General features: G+C 40.8%; 2 protein-coding genes across 12 annotated transcripts in view; both read left to right on the top strand.

Annotated features, from left to right (window-relative positions):
- Window positions 1–11,324, top strand: part of MYO9B (myosin IXB) — a 45,777-nt gene extending 34,453 nt beyond the window's left edge. For 7 of the 10 annotated variants that reach the window (XM_085313619.1, XM_085313625.1, XM_085313621.1 and 4 more), the window contains 17 exons: window positions 319–449; window positions 1,285–1,442; window positions 1,612–1,802; window positions 2,278–2,376; window positions 2,920–3,096; window positions 3,603–3,644; window positions 4,176–4,287; window positions 4,461–4,531; window positions 5,012–5,204; window positions 5,579–5,707; window positions 6,336–6,441; window positions 7,233–7,364; window positions 8,490–8,613; window positions 9,081–9,128; window positions 9,642–9,781; window positions 10,120–10,247; window positions 10,407–11,324. In XM_085313619.1, coding sequence (XP_085169745.1) covers window positions 319–449; window positions 1,285–1,442; window positions 1,612–1,802; window positions 2,278–2,376; window positions 2,920–3,096; window positions 3,603–3,644; window positions 4,176–4,287; window positions 4,461–4,531; window positions 5,012–5,204; window positions 5,579–5,707; window positions 6,336–6,441; window positions 7,233–7,364; window positions 8,490–8,613; window positions 9,081–9,128; window positions 9,642–9,781; window positions 10,120–10,247; window positions 10,407–10,852 — 2,427 coding nt within the window. In that variant the 3' untranslated portion in view covers window positions 10,853–11,324. Of the gene's footprint in view, window positions 1–318; window positions 450–1,284; window positions 1,443–1,611; window positions 1,803–2,277; window positions 2,377–2,919; window positions 3,097–3,602; window positions 3,645–4,175; window positions 4,288–4,460; window positions 4,532–5,011; window positions 5,205–5,578; window positions 5,708–6,335; window positions 6,442–7,232; window positions 7,365–8,489; window positions 8,614–9,080; window positions 9,129–9,641; window positions 9,782–10,119; window positions 10,260–10,406 lie in introns of all 10 variants that reach the window. The other 3 variants (XM_085313624.1, XM_085313620.1, XM_085313626.1) reach the window with 2 other exon arrangements.
- A 435-nt stretch (window positions 11,325–11,759) lies between these two features.
- Window positions 11,760–16,712, top strand: USE1 (unconventional SNARE in the ER 1). Of its 2 annotated transcripts, XM_085313627.1 has the most exons (8): window positions 11,760–11,915; window positions 12,125–12,174; window positions 12,537–12,615; window positions 13,132–13,284; window positions 13,524–13,542; window positions 14,272–14,302; window positions 14,551–14,713; window positions 15,215–16,712. In XM_085313627.1, the coding sequence occupies exons 1-8, from the start codon at window positions 11,814–11,816 to the stop codon at window positions 15,395–15,397; spliced, it is 780 nt and encodes a 259-aa protein (XP_085169753.1). In that variant the 5' UTR covers window positions 11,760–11,813; the 3' UTR covers window positions 15,398–16,712. The 2 variants fall into 2 exon arrangements, with proteins under 2 accessions (XP_085169753.1, XP_085169754.1); XM_085313628.1 differs by lacking the exon at window positions 13,524–13,542 and having other exon boundaries at window positions 13,132–13,279.
- The last annotated feature ends 228 nt before the right edge of the window (window positions 16,713–16,940 follow it).

The following is a 16,940-nucleotide window of genomic DNA, read 5'->3' as shown; positions in this document are numbered from 1 at the left end:
CTGAATAACTCTCTGTAGTGCATTCTGGATGCCTGTATTCCTTTCAGATTGATTTTTGGCTTGATATCCAAGTAACAGGATTTCTTTATGGAATACTGTGCAGCAGTTTGAGAACTTAAATTTTTTTCACAAATAGACTCTTGATCAAAGCATTAAATATACTTGGATTTTAGTTTAGTAAGGTAATACCTAGTAGATAAAGAAATGTTTTCTCTTGACCAGGCAAACTTTTTCACTATTCTGATTTTTAAAAGAYTATTTAAAGAATCTCTTTCACTCTGTAGGTTTTTTTTACTCATTTTTTCTTCTCTACTGTAGCAATCACCAGATACAATAGAAGAAGAAAAGGGCAACAAGAAACATCCTGTGCAAAAGAAGTCCAGTGAACTCTTACCTGCTGGGGATTCGGCTCTTTTCATACAGCCACCAAGTCAGCAGATAGATGCCAAGTATGTATTGTGTGGTATGGCATTGGTCTGCCTTTAAGGAAATGAAACAAGGAGGTACTTAAATTGGGCATCTTGAGAGCATGACTATGGAAAGAGGCATATGTTAACACGAGCTGTGTGAGCAACTGTGTTGCTGGTTGATTTGATCTTCATGTTGGCATAAGCATGATATCTGAACCTTTGAGGGGGAAAAACACCTCTGTATCTTTGTAACTCATGACTTTAAATGGGTTCTTTTTAACTTAAGAACTGCCATACMGTCTCACATTGAAGGTCCATACTGTCAGCTAGAGTGAGAAATAGGACACTGGGGAAGAGTTTAAGAACACAGCAAGCATTTAATGATGTTTCCCTGACCTGCTCTGCCACCTTCTGGCATTCTGCTGCTCAGGGACTTCCTCAGCCAGAAATGGTGTCTTGGATATCTGATGTGCTGTCTCTATGTATGTTAAAAGCAGCGCTCTAATGCAGTGAATAGCAGAATGTCCAGGTGTGCTTTCAGCACTGGAACAGGTTGCCCAGAGAGGTTGTGAAGTCTGGAGATATTCAAAACCTGCCTGGATGCAATCCTGTCTAACATGCTCTAGGTGACTCTGCTTGAACAGGGAGGCTGGACTAGATGATCTCGAGAAGTCCCTTCCAACCTCACCAATTCTGTGACTGTTTCCTTTTTCTCTGGTGCTCATTTGTCTGCAGCTTGGACTTTAAAGTGAATGTCCACAATAGAGCTTATTTCTGTCTTGGACATTAACTGTTCTGTTAAATGAGCCTTTTCTTGTAGTATAGCCAGCTTCCATTACAAGTGCGACAAACTTGCCTCTGCTTTTACATTCAGGTCTACTTTTAAAAGCCCTTTGCGTAGGCTTTTGGGGAAAAAAACAGACAAGAAAATTCCGAAGGAGAGTCCTGATGTGATTGATGAGGGAGAAGGCCTCTCCTTTGTATCTTGTGTCCTGTTTGCAGAAACGGGAGGAGCCCAGAAAGTTTCAGAAGGTGGGTTTCTGTGACTTCAGTGAATGTGCAAGTGGTTAGAATGTTTTAAAAGTCCTTCCCCAACTTTATAGTATCATTGTTTTTGTAATGTTTTATATGGCTACTGGGGAAACAAATGCTGTAGAATTCCATCATCCTGCTTTAGAATATGAATTAATTCCTTTCACAGCTTATTCTGGACAGCCAAGTCGCCTCCAGGCAGGAGACTACCATGTAAAAGAGAGTAGTAAAACAAAGAAGAACCGTACTATTAAGATCAGCAAAATCTCAAGTGTTTCTCAGAACTGGCGAACTCCCATGGTCCGTGAGATTGCAAATGCAAATGAACTGAAACATCTTGATGAGTTCCTTCTAAATAAGGTAAAGTGCACTCAACAGTAATGAAATTCAGGTCAGTGTTCACTGTTTGTCTGGAATTTCGAAGACAACTTTTCTAGGTGTAAATTTCTATTATGTTTTAAAACGAAGGGGAATTGATTTGATGGCTTAACCAAATTAGTTCTGTATTAAGACTCTTTCTCTTCCTTCCTCCAAGTATTTGCATGCATTGTATTATATTACATTATATTTGGGTGAGTGAAGGACATGTTTACTGTTTGCAAAGTGTGTTCAAATGGACGGGGGGGGGTTGTGTGTGTGTGCGTGCATGTGTGTTTTAAGGAAGTAGAGGTAGTTCTTCACAGTCTAATTCCTATTTTTGTATCATCACAGCGCATTAGAAAATGTTGTTTTAAATAATTGGTATGATCATAGACATGCAAGCCTAGTGACAGAAACCTAACAGCTAGATGTACTTGTTTTAATGAAACTTRATGGAGATGTATTTGTCTTTTAGATCAATGACTTGCGCTCCCAGAAGTCTGGTGTTGAATGTCTGTTTTTTGAAGCCACAGAGAAGTTTAGAGGAAATATCAAGACCATGTACTCTGCTCCTGTAAGTAGTAAGTCTCAATAAAGTAAAAAGCTGATAGGTAATAAATGAACCAAATATGCCATTTAATGCTTGACCTACGGCTCTTTAACAAATGCAATTCTTACCACATAATTCAGAGTTGAACACTAAAGCTGAAAAAATGATTGTATATTGCTGCACTGTAGTGTACATGTTACAGTTGAGCTCTAATCTTAAGCAAATAGATTGCTTTGTTTCCCTTTTCCTTGTTCACTCATCTGTAAATTTTTTATAAGTGGCTGGATATTACTGTCTTCAGCCTCTTTTTGTTGCTGTATTTAATCGCCTAAGACAGTTGCCGACACTGTTTCCAATATTCTCCTGACTCAACCTTGTCTCAGCCAAGTACCCTTCTGCAGCATAGTAGGGTAGTGTGCTAACTTATCTCTGTCATGGGCTGTCATCTTTTACTTTAATTGTGAGCATGCTTTCTTGTCTCTGAACTTAAGCACATTATAAAACTCTGAAGCTATCAACCATATTCAAAAGACTGTCTTCCAAATAATAATTCTCCTTGCTCCCCAGAATGGGCAAATCCATGTTGGCTACAAAGATCTGGTGGAAAATTACCAGCTTCTAGTTACAAATCTGGCAAAAGAAAGGGAAGAGAAAGAAGTCAAGCTGGTTTTGAATCTCTTCCAGTCCCTTCTGGATGAATTCACCAGAGGCTATGCAAAAAAAGAGGAATCTGAGCAGCACAAGGTATAAAACTTACTCTGTTACTGACTTAATGGGATGATTAAACAGTGTTACTGTCCTAGGAGTGAGGGGTCCATGTTAACCTCAGAATGCTTTCCCATAGGAAAAGCATTAGGGATAGGAATTTTTATTCTTTGGGAAACATTTTCCACACATGATTCCTGCACACTACAAATATTGAATGCAGAGACACCTTTATGGAATTGTCCATTATTTAACTTGCTCTTAAAATTTTGCAGAATCTTAAAATGTTGGAGTATTTTCTTTTGTGAAAGCTTAGAGTTCTCTGAAGGTTTTGGAGACAGAATTGCTTTATCACCAATGAGGGCTACTGATTTTTAGGAAGTTCACAGTCATTGTGAGCTCAGACAACCTTATACAAGTTGGAGGTGCAGTATAGTGTCTCAAATGTATAGAGGTGAAGTAGAGTCTGGGAAGCTGAGTAGGAAGAACAGGGGATGGAATTCCTGAAATTCAAAGATTAATGCCAGTTCTGTACCCCATTGCAGCAAAGCAAAGCCCAGAAGAAGAAACGAAAACAAGATCGTGCAGTGAGTACTTTTTCTTCTTACAATAAACCGTGTCCTCAGCTGTACTCAAAAACTGTATTCTAGATGCTGTCCAAGCATACAGAAGAACTCATGAAAGAGCTGATTTTGTATTGAAGTTCTGCTTTTCTTGCTAAATCACTTACCTCTTATATGAAGGTGTGACACGATAAAAAACTTTTTTATAAGCTGAAGAACTTGCTTACATAGGCATAGGTGGTAATTGAGCGTCTCATTGCTTGTCCATAGCATCTTCTAGGACCTAATGACTATCTCAGTCATGGGACTGTTAACAGGAAAACAATATTAATAACACACTATAGCTAATGTATTGCACAGACCAATTTTAACCAAAGCACGCAAGTCATGCCCTGACCCAGCAAACTCACCTGCCTTTAGGCTAGGCTGAAATCTRGTTTCAAGGTCAAGGCTGTCAGCTGTAATTACAAAATAGAAGAAAACCTAAGATATGGTAGGTAGATTTCTAAAGAAAATAAGCAAAATAATTCATTAGTTTCTCCTGTCTCCCACCAGATTGAAGAACACAATGGTCATGTATTCACAAGCTACCAAGTGAGCATTCGGCAGTCATGTGAACACTGCTCATCCTACATCTGGCCCATGGAGAAGGCCTGTCTCTGCAGCGGTAAGTGGAAAACACATCATTCTTGCCACTTAGTTGACAAAATGCACAGATTTCTTTTAGCTTTGGCTGGTGCAGACAGGACTTTGTGAACAGTACATGCAGGTTATGTAGTAAGACAGAGAATTTAGCATTTTAATGTGATTTGAACTGTTGTAACAATTGTTTCTCTCTAGTCTGCAAGTTGACTTGTCACAAGAAATGCATGTCCAAAATCCAGAGCAGCTGCACATCCTGTGGAAAAAAGGTAAGAGTTCCAATTACAGATCTAGGATCSTATGCTCTGATACCACAGGTGGTGCATGTAAAATACAATCGTTTTTGCTCAACAAAGGAACAGCAGCTGTCCAGGCACTGACTAAATGTTGCTTAAAGAGTTAAGTTCTCTTCTCTGCCTGGATATTGTCAGGCACAGAGCAAGGCCCTGCAGCTGCAGAAACAGCCGATTTTTTCTAAAAGATGATAACTCAAGACCATTTAGGAACTCCTCTTTTAGAGCACATGTGCTGTGTTGGACAAATTGTTAAAGAAAACATCTAATGTTCTGCAAATTAAACATACTGCTGCAGCTTTGGGGGTTTGCCTTATGATCATAGGCTTGTAACAAGCTAGAATAAAACATTCAGCTTTTGTTTCTGGAAATATAAGTCAATTGTAGCATGAAACACAACTGAATATTCTAGCTTGGGAACAGATACTCACAGTGCCTGACCTGCATCAATTCCAGAATGAACAGGATGTGGAACCACGTCACTTTGGAGTATGTGTGAGTTCTCTGACCAGTGAGAGAAATTCAGTTCCCATTGTCATGGAGAAGCTGCTGGAGTATGTGGAGATGCATGGCCTCTACACAGAAGGCATTTACAGGAAATCAGGATCAGCAAATCGCATGAAGGAACTGAAACAGTTGCTGCAAGCAGGTCAGAGTTGTCCACCCTTCTGACTCCCCTGTGTATCAATTTTTCTTGCTCTTCTCTTCCATTCTGAAAGCATCTGCCACTTTTTAATATTTTCAAAACGGCTTTTTGGTGGGCTTGTTTTCATTGTGCAGTCTTGTATTAGTGTATATTGGCTGGCAAAAGCTACTTAGCTGATAAAGGCTTGTTGGCAGATTTTCCTCTTTCTCTCTTTCTCTCTCTCTCTCTCTCTCTCTCTCTCTTTTTTCCCTCTGAGTTACTATTTGGATTCTGTGAGTAGAGGCAAAAGAATTTAATGTACCTGGGATTGCTTCTCTGGGATCCTGTAGTATGCATCAAAGGAATGAGCTGTTTCAGATGAAACATCTTTTTTTCAGATCCAAATTCAGTGAAACTGGAGAATTATCCTATTCACACTATTACTGGGATCCTGAAGCAATGGCTACGAGAATTACCAGATCCATTAATGACATCTGCACAGTACAATGATTTTCTCCGAGCTGTAGGTAGGTTTTAGAAATGTTTGGAGTGATGTTTTTGTTTGTTTTTAAAATTTTTTTCACTTGAGAAAAGAACCTGAGATGCTCAAGTTGGCTGAACATCTTCCTTCCAGTTACAGCAATGATTCTAAAATTTTGACATAAAACATTTTCCAGAGAATTTTTCCTCTACCCTATTCTCATTTCAGAATTCATTTTCTGTAGCATAATATCACTATACAATATTGCCCTTTTTAAAAGCAGCAAGCATATGAATGGGTTTTCCTTCATGATGGCTTTTTCTTTTCCTTCATGTTCTGGACCAGGTTGAGGCATCCACGTAGTTCAAACTTCCTTAAGATTCATTTAATTTCAATGGGAGTTAGGCATTTTAAATACCATTGGAGAGCTTGGTGTCTCACTTGGTGCTTACTAACAGCAGTATCTGAAAGAGTACGAAAATTGCAGTGCCATCTGGGGTACTGTAACATCCAGTCATAACTATTGGTAAATGAAGTGAAGGTGGTAGCTTCTGGCAAAGTAATCTCTTAACCACGTTCATTTTAAGACAACTTCAGAAGGTGCTTGGCTATTTTGCACTGGTGTTGCACAGCAGTTATGATCTTGTGGGTTTTTTTTTTTTCCCTTTGTGCAGAACTACCAGAAAAACAGGAGCAACTCTGTGCCATTTATAGTGTCCTAGAACAGCTTCCACAAGCAAATCATAATACCCTGGAGAGACTCATCTTCCATCTGGTCAAGTAATGAGCTTTTCTTTTTGGCAGTTTCCTGCTTGAGATCCATTCTTTAGTGTTATGGGGGTTTTGGATGGATTTTGTTTTTTGGCCCTTTTATTTTTGTGCATGCACATGTGTGTGAGACTTCTTTGATTCCCTCCTAGAAGCTTTCTAAAAGCTTGAACGCTCTCCTGAATGTTAGTTTAGGGTTGGTGTTACTGGTTTAGAAATGAAAGAACTGAAGTTGATAATTGTGTTTAAAAATAATGTATGCTTACTTCTACCAGCTGGTCTATTTCTAGCAAATCAGATAAGAAAATTTTGAAAACAAGTTAGATCTCGTAGAATTGGTGAGTGGTCTGTACATGGATGGATACATAGTGCACCAAGGGTGTTAGTATATTTGGTGTGGACTGCATAAGGATTTTAAATGCTTGCACATGTGCTAGTTTTAGGAGCAGGGATAAATGGGTACAAGTAAAAGGGCTGATTTCATCTAAGGAACTCAAAAAGTTTGAGTGGCCCTGTAAACACAAGTAAAAGTGATTTTGAAAAAGAAGGAACTAAATTGCTAGCAAGATTTGCCAGACTATCAAAGTAGCTCAGCCTGGGTGGCTTCATGTTCCTTTTTCTGATGCATGAAACTTTACCTGTTTAGTGAGTGTGAAATTCATTTTAAAACAGTTCCCTGAACTGTTGAACGGACTTCAGTACCTTAAGGGTCTACTTGTGGAACTCTTTGGCAGAGTTTGATCAGATTGCTTATGTGCAAGGTGCACTTAAAAATCTTTTTTGCTCTACACATTGAATTTCAGAGTGGCTTTGATAGAAGATGTCAACCGTATGTCACCCAATGCCCTGGCCATTGTTTTTGCTCCATGCCTCTTGCGTTGTCCCGATACCTCTGATCCTTTGACCAGCATGAAGGATGTTTCAAAAACAACTATGTAAGTTTTAGCAATTTGCTGCAAAGTAGTGCTTTAAAATACAGTGGAAGGCCAATACTAGCACCTGCATTTATTATGGCTTTATGCATATCAGACTGAGAAACTGAGCATTGAGTGCTAAATTATGGCTCTGCTAGTGCTGCCGATTTATATGCCTTTTTCTGAGTCCTTTCACCTGTCTCAAGTATATGCTGTATACAATAAGATAATGCTTGTTTATCTTGATGTGTTGGGGATTAGTGTGTGAGTGGCATAAGTTTTCTAACTTTGACCAGGAAAATGAGATTCTATGATTTGGTCTTAAGTTTCATATTCAATATTTGTATCAAATATTCATGTCAGGAAATGTTACAATAATCTTTCCATATAAATTCTACAATTTATAAGTCTTATAGCAGATTTATATTATAGCTAGGCAGAGAATAACCTTTTCTAGGGGGTTAAATGCCAATTGTATATTTTGCTAAACTGTAAGTCATAATTAAACAGCAGGATATAGAAATAAACTGTCTCCTACATACTTGGAAACCTCTGAATCATTCCTTCTGAGATGCTCCTTGAATTGAAGGTTCTGCCCTTCATCCTTTCTGTCCTCCTGACCCTGCAGCAGCTCTGGCTCTCTTTGAAAGCTCCTCGCCATCTGTACTGCATGGCTGTCCTTACACCTGCCTTCAATGAAAACAATTTGAAAAATGACAGCTTTTTTCACAGAGGTGGAAAAGAGCAGTTGCAAGATCATTCCCTATCCACCAGCATGTCCCAGCACACAGAAGAAAGGTAGAGGAGCAGCAGTAGTTAGCAGCCATGATGTCTGTTTGCTTACCAGTGTTATGTGAGAAGCTCTGGTTATCTTGAATGAGAAGGATGTGTGCCATTAGCTGTAACAGTTTGTGTCCTGTTTGCTTGCCTTGGTGTTACCATGCAGTGCTACCCCTGTAAAGCATGCACTGGGAGACTTTTATTGCGGGCTGTCCACGTATGTGTGTCAAACATCCCCAAGTCAGATACATTAAAGAGCAGAATTTGGTATCTCCATGCACTGATGAGGCATCCCATCCCACCATGGTTATTCAYAGAGCTCATATAGTGCAAGGCTGCTTGTTAAACTCTTGGCCTTTTGCCCAGGTGTGTAGAGATGCTGATAAAAGAACAGATAAGGAAGTACAAGATAAAAATGGATGAAATAAATCAGCTGGAGGCAGCCGAGAGCATTGCTTTTCGACGACTCTCATTGCTCCGGCAGAATACGGTRAGTGTTGAAATAAGCCACAGAACCACACCATCCAGGAGAAAGCATTCCACCAAGTYCTTGGGAGGGGATGTGCTGCTTGGTTACCCTAACGATCCCATTCAGTAAGTCAAAGATCAGTGATGGGATAATGAGAAAAAGGATTTGCACTTGCCCAAAGCTGTAGGTAAAGAGCTAAATGCACAGCTGTACAGGATTCTGTTTGCTAAATGAAGGTGGGGGGAGTATCCTCTCCTATAGCGGTATAAATCTATTCCTTTACAACTCCATTAGTAGAATTAAGATTGCTGAGCCTATTACATGGCAAAGGAGTTCCTTCGCTTCAGAGATAGATGGTGGACAGAAATATTCTGTGTTCTATTAGGGTGAATATGCTGCTTTTTTTTTTTTTTTTTTTAATGTACTGATTTAAAAACAAACTGATCAGAAGTCATGTTGTAGTGAACTTGGTCTTCATCTCTCTCTAGCTCTGGCCTGTAAAACTTGGGTTTTCTTCCCCTTATGAGGGGATGCTGGTATGTACGCTGCCTGTGTTCAGGGTGCATGATTCTTTCTTTTACAGTACTACTGCATGACTAAAAAAACTGCTACACATTTTGTAACTTGGTTTAAAACATTGTTTTGAACAATTCAGATTGCATGTATTGGTGCAACTTCTCCCCAAACTGCATGTAGTGCTGCTGACGTGTTCTGTCCTGACTTTGGTATTTTATAGACATTCTGAACTTAACTTGTATTAAATATAATAATGTTACTTATAAGTAACTACTAAAACTAAACAGAGGCTAGCAAATCAAGTTACTACACTTAAATAAATAAATAAATAAAATAAACCCCCAGAAATTGGGTGAATATAATTTTTTCTGTCTACCTTTTGAAACAGTGGTATGGATAACTAACAGCTCTTCATCAACACCATCAGCCCTTCATTTGGCCTATTCATTTCTTTCACCTTGTCACTAGCAAACAATCCAGACTTGTATAGCTTTCTATGACTGTAGCGTGCAACACACAAATTTATCTTGTAGAATAAAAGCACACAGGCTAAAGGAGATGTCAGCAATAACTCAGAACTAGGCTCACTGCATGAAGAGGAGGAAGTTTCTGAAGCTGATAACCGGGAAAAGGAGATTCTCATTGATCGCATACAGTCAATAAAAGAAGAAAAGTAAGTCACAGCTTTGAAAACCTTTTACTCTCTACCTCATGTCCTTTGCCTTTGCAGGTAATACAATGCAGGTAATACAATGCAGGTAATACAATGCAGGTAATACAAGGTAAAGCAGTATACTTTTTTTGTCCAAAATGATCTAGTTAATTACATTCTATAGACTTTCATGACGGGTGGAAAGGAAAATGTAAAGGACTGGACAAAAGAAAATGCCATGAGACTTATTACTCAATGACTAGATGCAGGAAAATTTACTTCTAAAATCTGTGCTGCTTAAAGTTGCTTATATCTGAGACATTGTCTCCTGGAGTGCTACAATCTGTATTTTGATATAGGGAAGATATAACCTATCGATTACCTGAGCTCGATCAGAGAGGCTCTGATGAGGAAAATGTAGACTCCGAGACCTCGGCAAGCACAGAGAGCCTGCTAGATGATAGAACAGGACGGATGGATACCGAAGGTCAGTATTAAGGTAGTGTGTACTTTTGKTTTTTTTTTATTCTATGTATCTTACTGCATACAGGCAGGTGACCATAAACTATCTGGTCACAGTTGCTTGTGTCAAGTCTCTTTTTCTTAAGCATGCCTTTAGCATCTAAGTACCTTTTTTTCTTTAAAGGAATTGCTTTTTCTGGATTACGCTGCCATGCTCGGAGCTCCAGTATGCCTGCCAAAGACACTTGCAGAGTGCCTTCTCTTTCGCAAGCCTGCTCAAATTCTTCCCTTGCATCCCTGGCTTCAAGACGCAGATCATCTTTAACACTGGCCAAGATTAAAGTGCCCCGTCGAACTCCAGTGATGCCAATAGCAAATATAAAACTTCCKCCTGGGATTTTCAAATGTACAGAATCCCAAGGCGGGAGTTCAGCTAATGAAGAGTCTCAAATAATTGTGAGACGAAGGGAGCAGCCAGCAAGGCGAACTGATAAAATCCACTCTGTGTACATTGCACAAGGATCTGCAATGGCCCACACTCAGGAACTCTTGGACGACTATGAACCAACAGCAAAAGTAAAACGAAGGTTTTCGGACCCATACTCTCACATTCCCTGTACAGAGAAGTGAAATATTTAAGCTGTCTGGATTCTTTTTGAAGCTGACTGCAGCTTTGGCTTTAACCCTTTGAAGGCTGTGAACTTGTTTGTGTTCTTTTAAATGGCTGCTAGGGAGGCAGTCTGAAAACGTACAGTACTGTAAGGGTTAAACAAGGTTGTTTAAAACAAATAATATTCCTCACTTTAAATTAAAATCCTACAAAGAAAGTAGAACGTAAATCTACATTGAGTAAAACACGTGGGTTGTGTGTACAGGAAGATATTAATGGCCCCAATTCTGCTGCGGTGCCTTTTTGTATTTGCCTTACAGTGGACTCTAATAGGACCAGTGGTGAATTTGGGTCAATGTGCATTGCCTTAATTTTTTTTAATGTTTTTATCACATCTTTGTGTGGTTTACAGAACTGTTATTGTTGTAATAGCCTTAACCGAGACCAAAATAGCTAAAAACGTTTATTAATACATTGCACTTTTTAAAAATACATGCGTTAGGTTATCTGTGTCCTATTGCCAGTGTCTGCCTTTTCTAGGGAACCAAATGCTTAGGAATCGTGCATCTTTGCCACTCTGAGGCACAGCAACACGTAAAATGCCTCAAAACAGCCAGCCGTGCCCAAACCCTGAGCAGAAATTGGCCTAAATCACTCAAGTCTGTAATTACAAACAGGTGAAGGTGCAGCATCAGTGCCCGCAGGAGCCTTAGTCACGGCCGCCGCTGTGCCTGCGCCAGCCGCAGGGGCTCCTAGCAGCGCCTCGCTCTTTTCCAAACTCCCTTTTTTTCTTTTTTTTTTTTTTTCCTTTTTTTCTTTTGTTCCCCCCTTCACACTTGCGGTTTTTCAGTAAAACGCCCCGGGCGCAGGGCGGGGGAGGCCGCTCGCTGCCTCTCCACACGCCCCCGCGCCCCGCCCCAAGATGGCGCCCGCCGCCCCGGAAGCGGCGCTGCAGGCGCCTTCCGGCGGCGAGCGGCGGCCATGGCGGCGACGCGGCTGGAGCTGAACCTGATGCGGCTGCTGAGCCGGTGCGAGGCGCTGGCGGCCGAGCGGCGGGACCCCGACGAGTGGCGGCTGGAGAAGGTGAGTCGCCCGGCCGGCGCTGCGGGGCGAGCCCCGCCGGGGGCGCCGGGCCGGGCCGAGCGGCGCCATTCGGCCCCTCAGGGAAAGCTCCGCGTCGCTGAAGCGCTGACTGGCCTGCGAGGCCCTGGCGTCGCGTCTCTCCTTAACGCTGCTCCTCAAGTCTGTTTTTTTTTTTTTTTTTTTTTTTTTTTTTTTCCCTCGCTGCACAGTACGTGGCGGCCCTGGAGGACATGCTGCGCGAGCTGAAGAAGCAGTCCAGGTGAGACGCTGCCCAAGCGAAACCCTCCGGGGCCGACGAGGGTCCTCGGTGCTCGCCTTGGTCTCCCCGCAGTGCGGCAGCGCTCGCGCTTCGCTCTGGCCCTGAGCCTCGGCGAGGGAGAAGCGAGGCTGCCGGGCAGCCCCTCGCAGTCACGGGAGCGCTTCTCCTTGCGGGCGCTGCGCCCCAAGCTGCCGCTGCCCGCGGCGCTGCGCCAAGGCCCCTTGCGGGGCCCAGCGTCGAGGGCCTGCTTAGCTCGCRCCTTCATCCTAGAAGATGCTTAGGAAACTTTCAGAAGAAACGATAAAAAATGCTGACACTTTCTGGTTTTCACTTTTTTTTTTCTCTCTCCCCAATTCTTGCAGCAAGCCTGCCCCAGAACTGCTGAATGAATACTCTCGCAAAGTGGACTTCCTAAAGGGACTTTTAGAAGCTGAAAAATTGGTAAGGCATATTATTTCAGCTTGAAAAGATGCTAAGAAGTACTCGCTGCTTACATGTATCATATTGCCTTGTTTCTATGTCTTTATCTTCTCCTAAAATAACACTTGTTATAGTCTTAATAGACAATTTGTAAAAACATGAATAAATACATTGAATTTTATGTATTTTTTTTAAGTACTGTATGAAATTCAGAACTCCTTTTCAAAAATATATTAGACTCTGTCTTGTTTCTATCCTTACTTTTGTGGTGTGAGGTATAGTGGCAGGCATTGTCTGTTTGGTTTAACRTGTTTTTTGTATGGCCCCATGTGCATCTGGAGAGCTATGAAAGGAAAGGCCACTAATCTGTGCTGTACTTATTCTGGATACAGTCAGAGCTGTTGTCCAGACTTGCATCACTGTTTTGCAGGAAGCAGCTATGGAAGTACTTCTTGAATCCTTGTTGGTCACACATCTAGGTGATCTCACTCTGCTGATTGTGATGTTCATGAGTTTCTTGCTTTTTCCTGCTTTTAGTCATCATCCACTGAAAAGGCCCTGGCTAATCAGTTCTTGGCTCCAGGACGTACCCCTACAACAATCAAAGAGAGAACTCCAGCCACCAAAACAGTTCATCTGCAGACAAAGGCTCGTTGCACAGGGAAGATGAGGAGTGAGCTGCTTGGTACAGTATGTTCTGGTGCTGCTCTTTCTTTATTGCTAGTTYATAGATTTTCTTTTGTGTCATTCAGCTGCCTTTGGTAGCTGTGCCTTGGATGTGTCAGGCGGGGTAGGGAGTCTTTTTGGTTTGGCTAGGTACCAGGCACAGGGACTGTTCTGGGACTGGGAGACTGTCTTTGATCATACTGTATGCGCCTTTTCAATAGCCTTGTGTAATCTTCTGTTCTTTTCTCTTTCTGCCTCCCCAGGATCCCTTAGCTATTAATGGTAAGTGTAAGCTGTTGTTTTTTTCTCAGTTTAGATGACCTGAATCTTGCAAGGAGAGGAAGAGAGGAAGATCAGAGTTAGACAAAGTATATCTTAAGTTAGCAGTTCACAGTGTTGGAACTCTTATTTCCAAGGTAGCAAATAAAACACGCTAAAGTACTTGAAAGCACAAGTACTGTTATCAGTACAGCAGCAGGGTTTTGCAGGAACCCATTTTGCTAGAATCCATACAGAAGCAGACATTCTAATAATAGAACTAGCCAGGACAATTTAAGTTCATTATTGCTCCTATTCTTTCTGCTCGGACCAAATCAGATAATCAATTTCTCTTAAATAGACAGCCATGTTATTCATGCAGGGAAGCTGTAGGAATTAATTTACTGTTTCCATAGCTACTATTAAAGTGACTGGAATTAGGCTAGCCTAATGYGTCCTGAAAGAGAACACCAGGGCACACAAGCTTAAACCATACCCTCAGGGATGTGATTCATCTATGTGGAGTTTTTTTTTGATGTTTTTTTTTTCCTCTCTCAACTATACTTACCATGTTATGTATTGTTTTTTCCCTAGGGAAAGCAGATAGGCATTTGATGATGTAAAGGGTCAAGCAGGAATAAATATTTGGACATCTAGAAATCCCTTACAGAAGACTTGTTTCTTCAACTTGTGAATGCGTGGGAATTTATAATTTGCTCTAATACGTATCAAACTTTCTTTTCTTTCCCTCAGATTCTGAGGAGTTGAATGTAAGGAAGCGGAAGTAAGTCAAAGTTTCACATTCTGATGATTCATGCTTTGGAAACTGCTTTCTCAAAGCTCTTTTAATCATTGGTATACTTCAATTTGGGTGAAATCTAGTGCCTGCTTGTAGAAACATAACTATAAATGACTTTAGCTGACTTAACTGTTCTTTTTGCCTTGTCAAGAGATGTACAGTCTGGGGAAACTTTGGGAGAACAGCTCACCAAGAAGTATAAATCTCCCACTTTTTCCCTTCTGTTCTTGCAGAGGCCTTGCATCTGATGAGAAGCAGTCTGCAGTTGAGCTAGATGCTGTGTTGCAACGCCATCAGGATATGCAGGAGAAATTAGCTGAAGAAATGCTAAGTTTGGCTCGCAGTCTGAAAAACAACACTCTGGCTGCACAGAACGTGATAAAACAGGATAACCAGGTAGTGCACGTTATAGTAATAGACTTCCAGTTTAGTGACCTATGATACTGAAGTGCTGATATATTAATTACAGTGCACGTAATTTGCTTCTAGATGGGAGCAGAGTAGGGAACGTTGCAGGCAGTAAATGTCTACCTTCTATAGGACAGTTGAACTTTTCCTCTRTTGCAAAAAATGAGTGGTCAGAACTTTCAAATCTGAGTGAAGTTGAAAGGGGTATGACTTCAGGAGCTGGTAAGTTTCTCTAAAAGTTACTGTATTTGTGGAACTGCTGGTACTTCACTTTGAAAATTACACCTTTTTAAAAATGAAGTTCTAAACCCATTTGCAAGGACCTTGTTTTTAGAACTCAGTCACAAGTAGTGCAGTTGTCTCCACTGAAAAGAGAACTCTCAGTGTTCAGGTTGTCAGCAGCACTTGACCTTACTGCTGGACAGCCTTAGTGCATTTTCTTCTCCTTGTATGTCTACTGATGCACCATTTGTTCTCTTTATTCCCCAGACTTTATCACATTCYCTCAGAATGGCAGACCAGAACTTTGAGAAGCTTAAGGATGAATCTGACCGCCTTGAACAACATGCAAAGAAATCAGTCAACTGGCTACTTTGGATAATGTTAATTGTAGTTTGTTTTATATTCATCAGTATGATCCTGTTCATCAGAATTTTCCCCAAACTAAGATGATTTTCTACAACTGCCAGAAGTGACAGTTGGAAAGTTCGCCTGGTATGATACATGCTACGTTGCAATGAAGTTGATTATTGACAGTCTGCCACCTATCATGTCCCAAAAGAGTTCATCCAAGGACTACCCTTGCATCTCTTTCTTGTGCCGTCACTGGATTCAGTGAGTGATTTCACAGGGAAGATATGCTGTGCTTGGATATTTGGTTATTTCTTTTACTTAGTTAATATTGTTGCCTATTTCTTGAGAAAAGAACTGAGATAAAGATGACAGGTTACACTGAGCTCCTGAAACAAAGTCCCTTAGATAGGTGCTGTTCTCTGTGTTGTTGATGGAGTTGTGTCAAACACTGTGACTCCTCTAAAAGGAGTTTACCCAGTACAAATTTTAATAAGTCAGTTGAAGTCATTCGATTTTTTTCCTGTGTTTGCAGTTCTCCTGTACTGAACCAGGGCCATGCTGCAAATACGATACTTAATTACAAAGGTGGTGTGTGTATACCGCTGTAGGGTGTGGGAAGAGAACATTGCCATTGAGTTGCTGGCCTGGCTGAGATTCAGAGAATGGTGGCAGGTACAACTAATCTCAGGCTTGCCTTCTTCCCAGGTGGATGTTTGTCATTGCAGTTATCTTTGGTTTAGTTACTACGGAAGGGCAGAAGCCACATGAAGTTTTCGCTTCCCTTTTTGTATGCACAAATGTTCTCAGTGAGTCACTGTCTGTTATATTAATGCTCTTATATCAAGAATAGGCTCTGACCCTTGCACTGTGGAGCTGTACACAGAACACTCTCCATATGGTACAGATCCTGCCTGTGTGAATATTATTTCATTGTAAAACAGGGGCGAGGAAGCTGGTGTCTTCAAGATACAAATAAATATTTAGCTATTACTTTTTGAGACAAACTGTTCTGGTCAAGACTAGTTGTGTCAAAATTGTATTTCTAAGAGATCACTGCCATAAAGTGAGATTAAATCAATCAGAATGAATACTTTTTAAAAAACAGTTAACCACTGGAAAAACAAGGGCTCTAAGTAAAGCAAGATTTATCATGACTGTGAGAGCCGTTTTCAAGTGTTTGTGATAAGCTAGAAGCAAAACATTATACCTTGTGGGCTATAATTTCTGGGAGTGTTATTCAAGTGTTGGTACTTAAATACGTACAGTGTTTAACATACTGAGATGTGAAGAGCAAAAGATGATTCCGAAGTATTTGGCATTTCTATTGCTGCTTTGAACCACTAGATGGAGTATTTTAGACCTTTTAAAGCAGCTTTGAATTAAAGAGGAGGAAAAGTGCTGTTTGTCACAACAATGAAGTTCCTATGACTGRTTCAACACAGAATTGAATATTTCAGAATTACTCTTTGTTCTTACAAAAGCARCCATGTTGTTGTAGATGCTAAGGTTTTTATACAAAGTATTTTTTTTATTATTTAACTGAATGTGTACACAGGTTAGTACAGCAGTCGTTTATGCGTTATCGAATAAGCGATTATGCTACGAGGTACAGCTTTTGCTTCTTCTAGCTACTCATCTGTGC

Source organism: Rhea americana, unplaced genomic scaffold, assembly GCF_003343005.1.
Source record: "Rhea americana isolate MKP2758 unplaced genomic scaffold, rheAme1 scaffold_390, whole genome shotgun sequence".
NCBI lineage: Eukaryota > Metazoa > Chordata > Aves > Rheiformes > Rheidae > Rhea > Rhea americana.
Note: the sequence above shows the minus strand (reverse complement) of the source record. Positions and strands in the feature narration are given on the sequence as shown.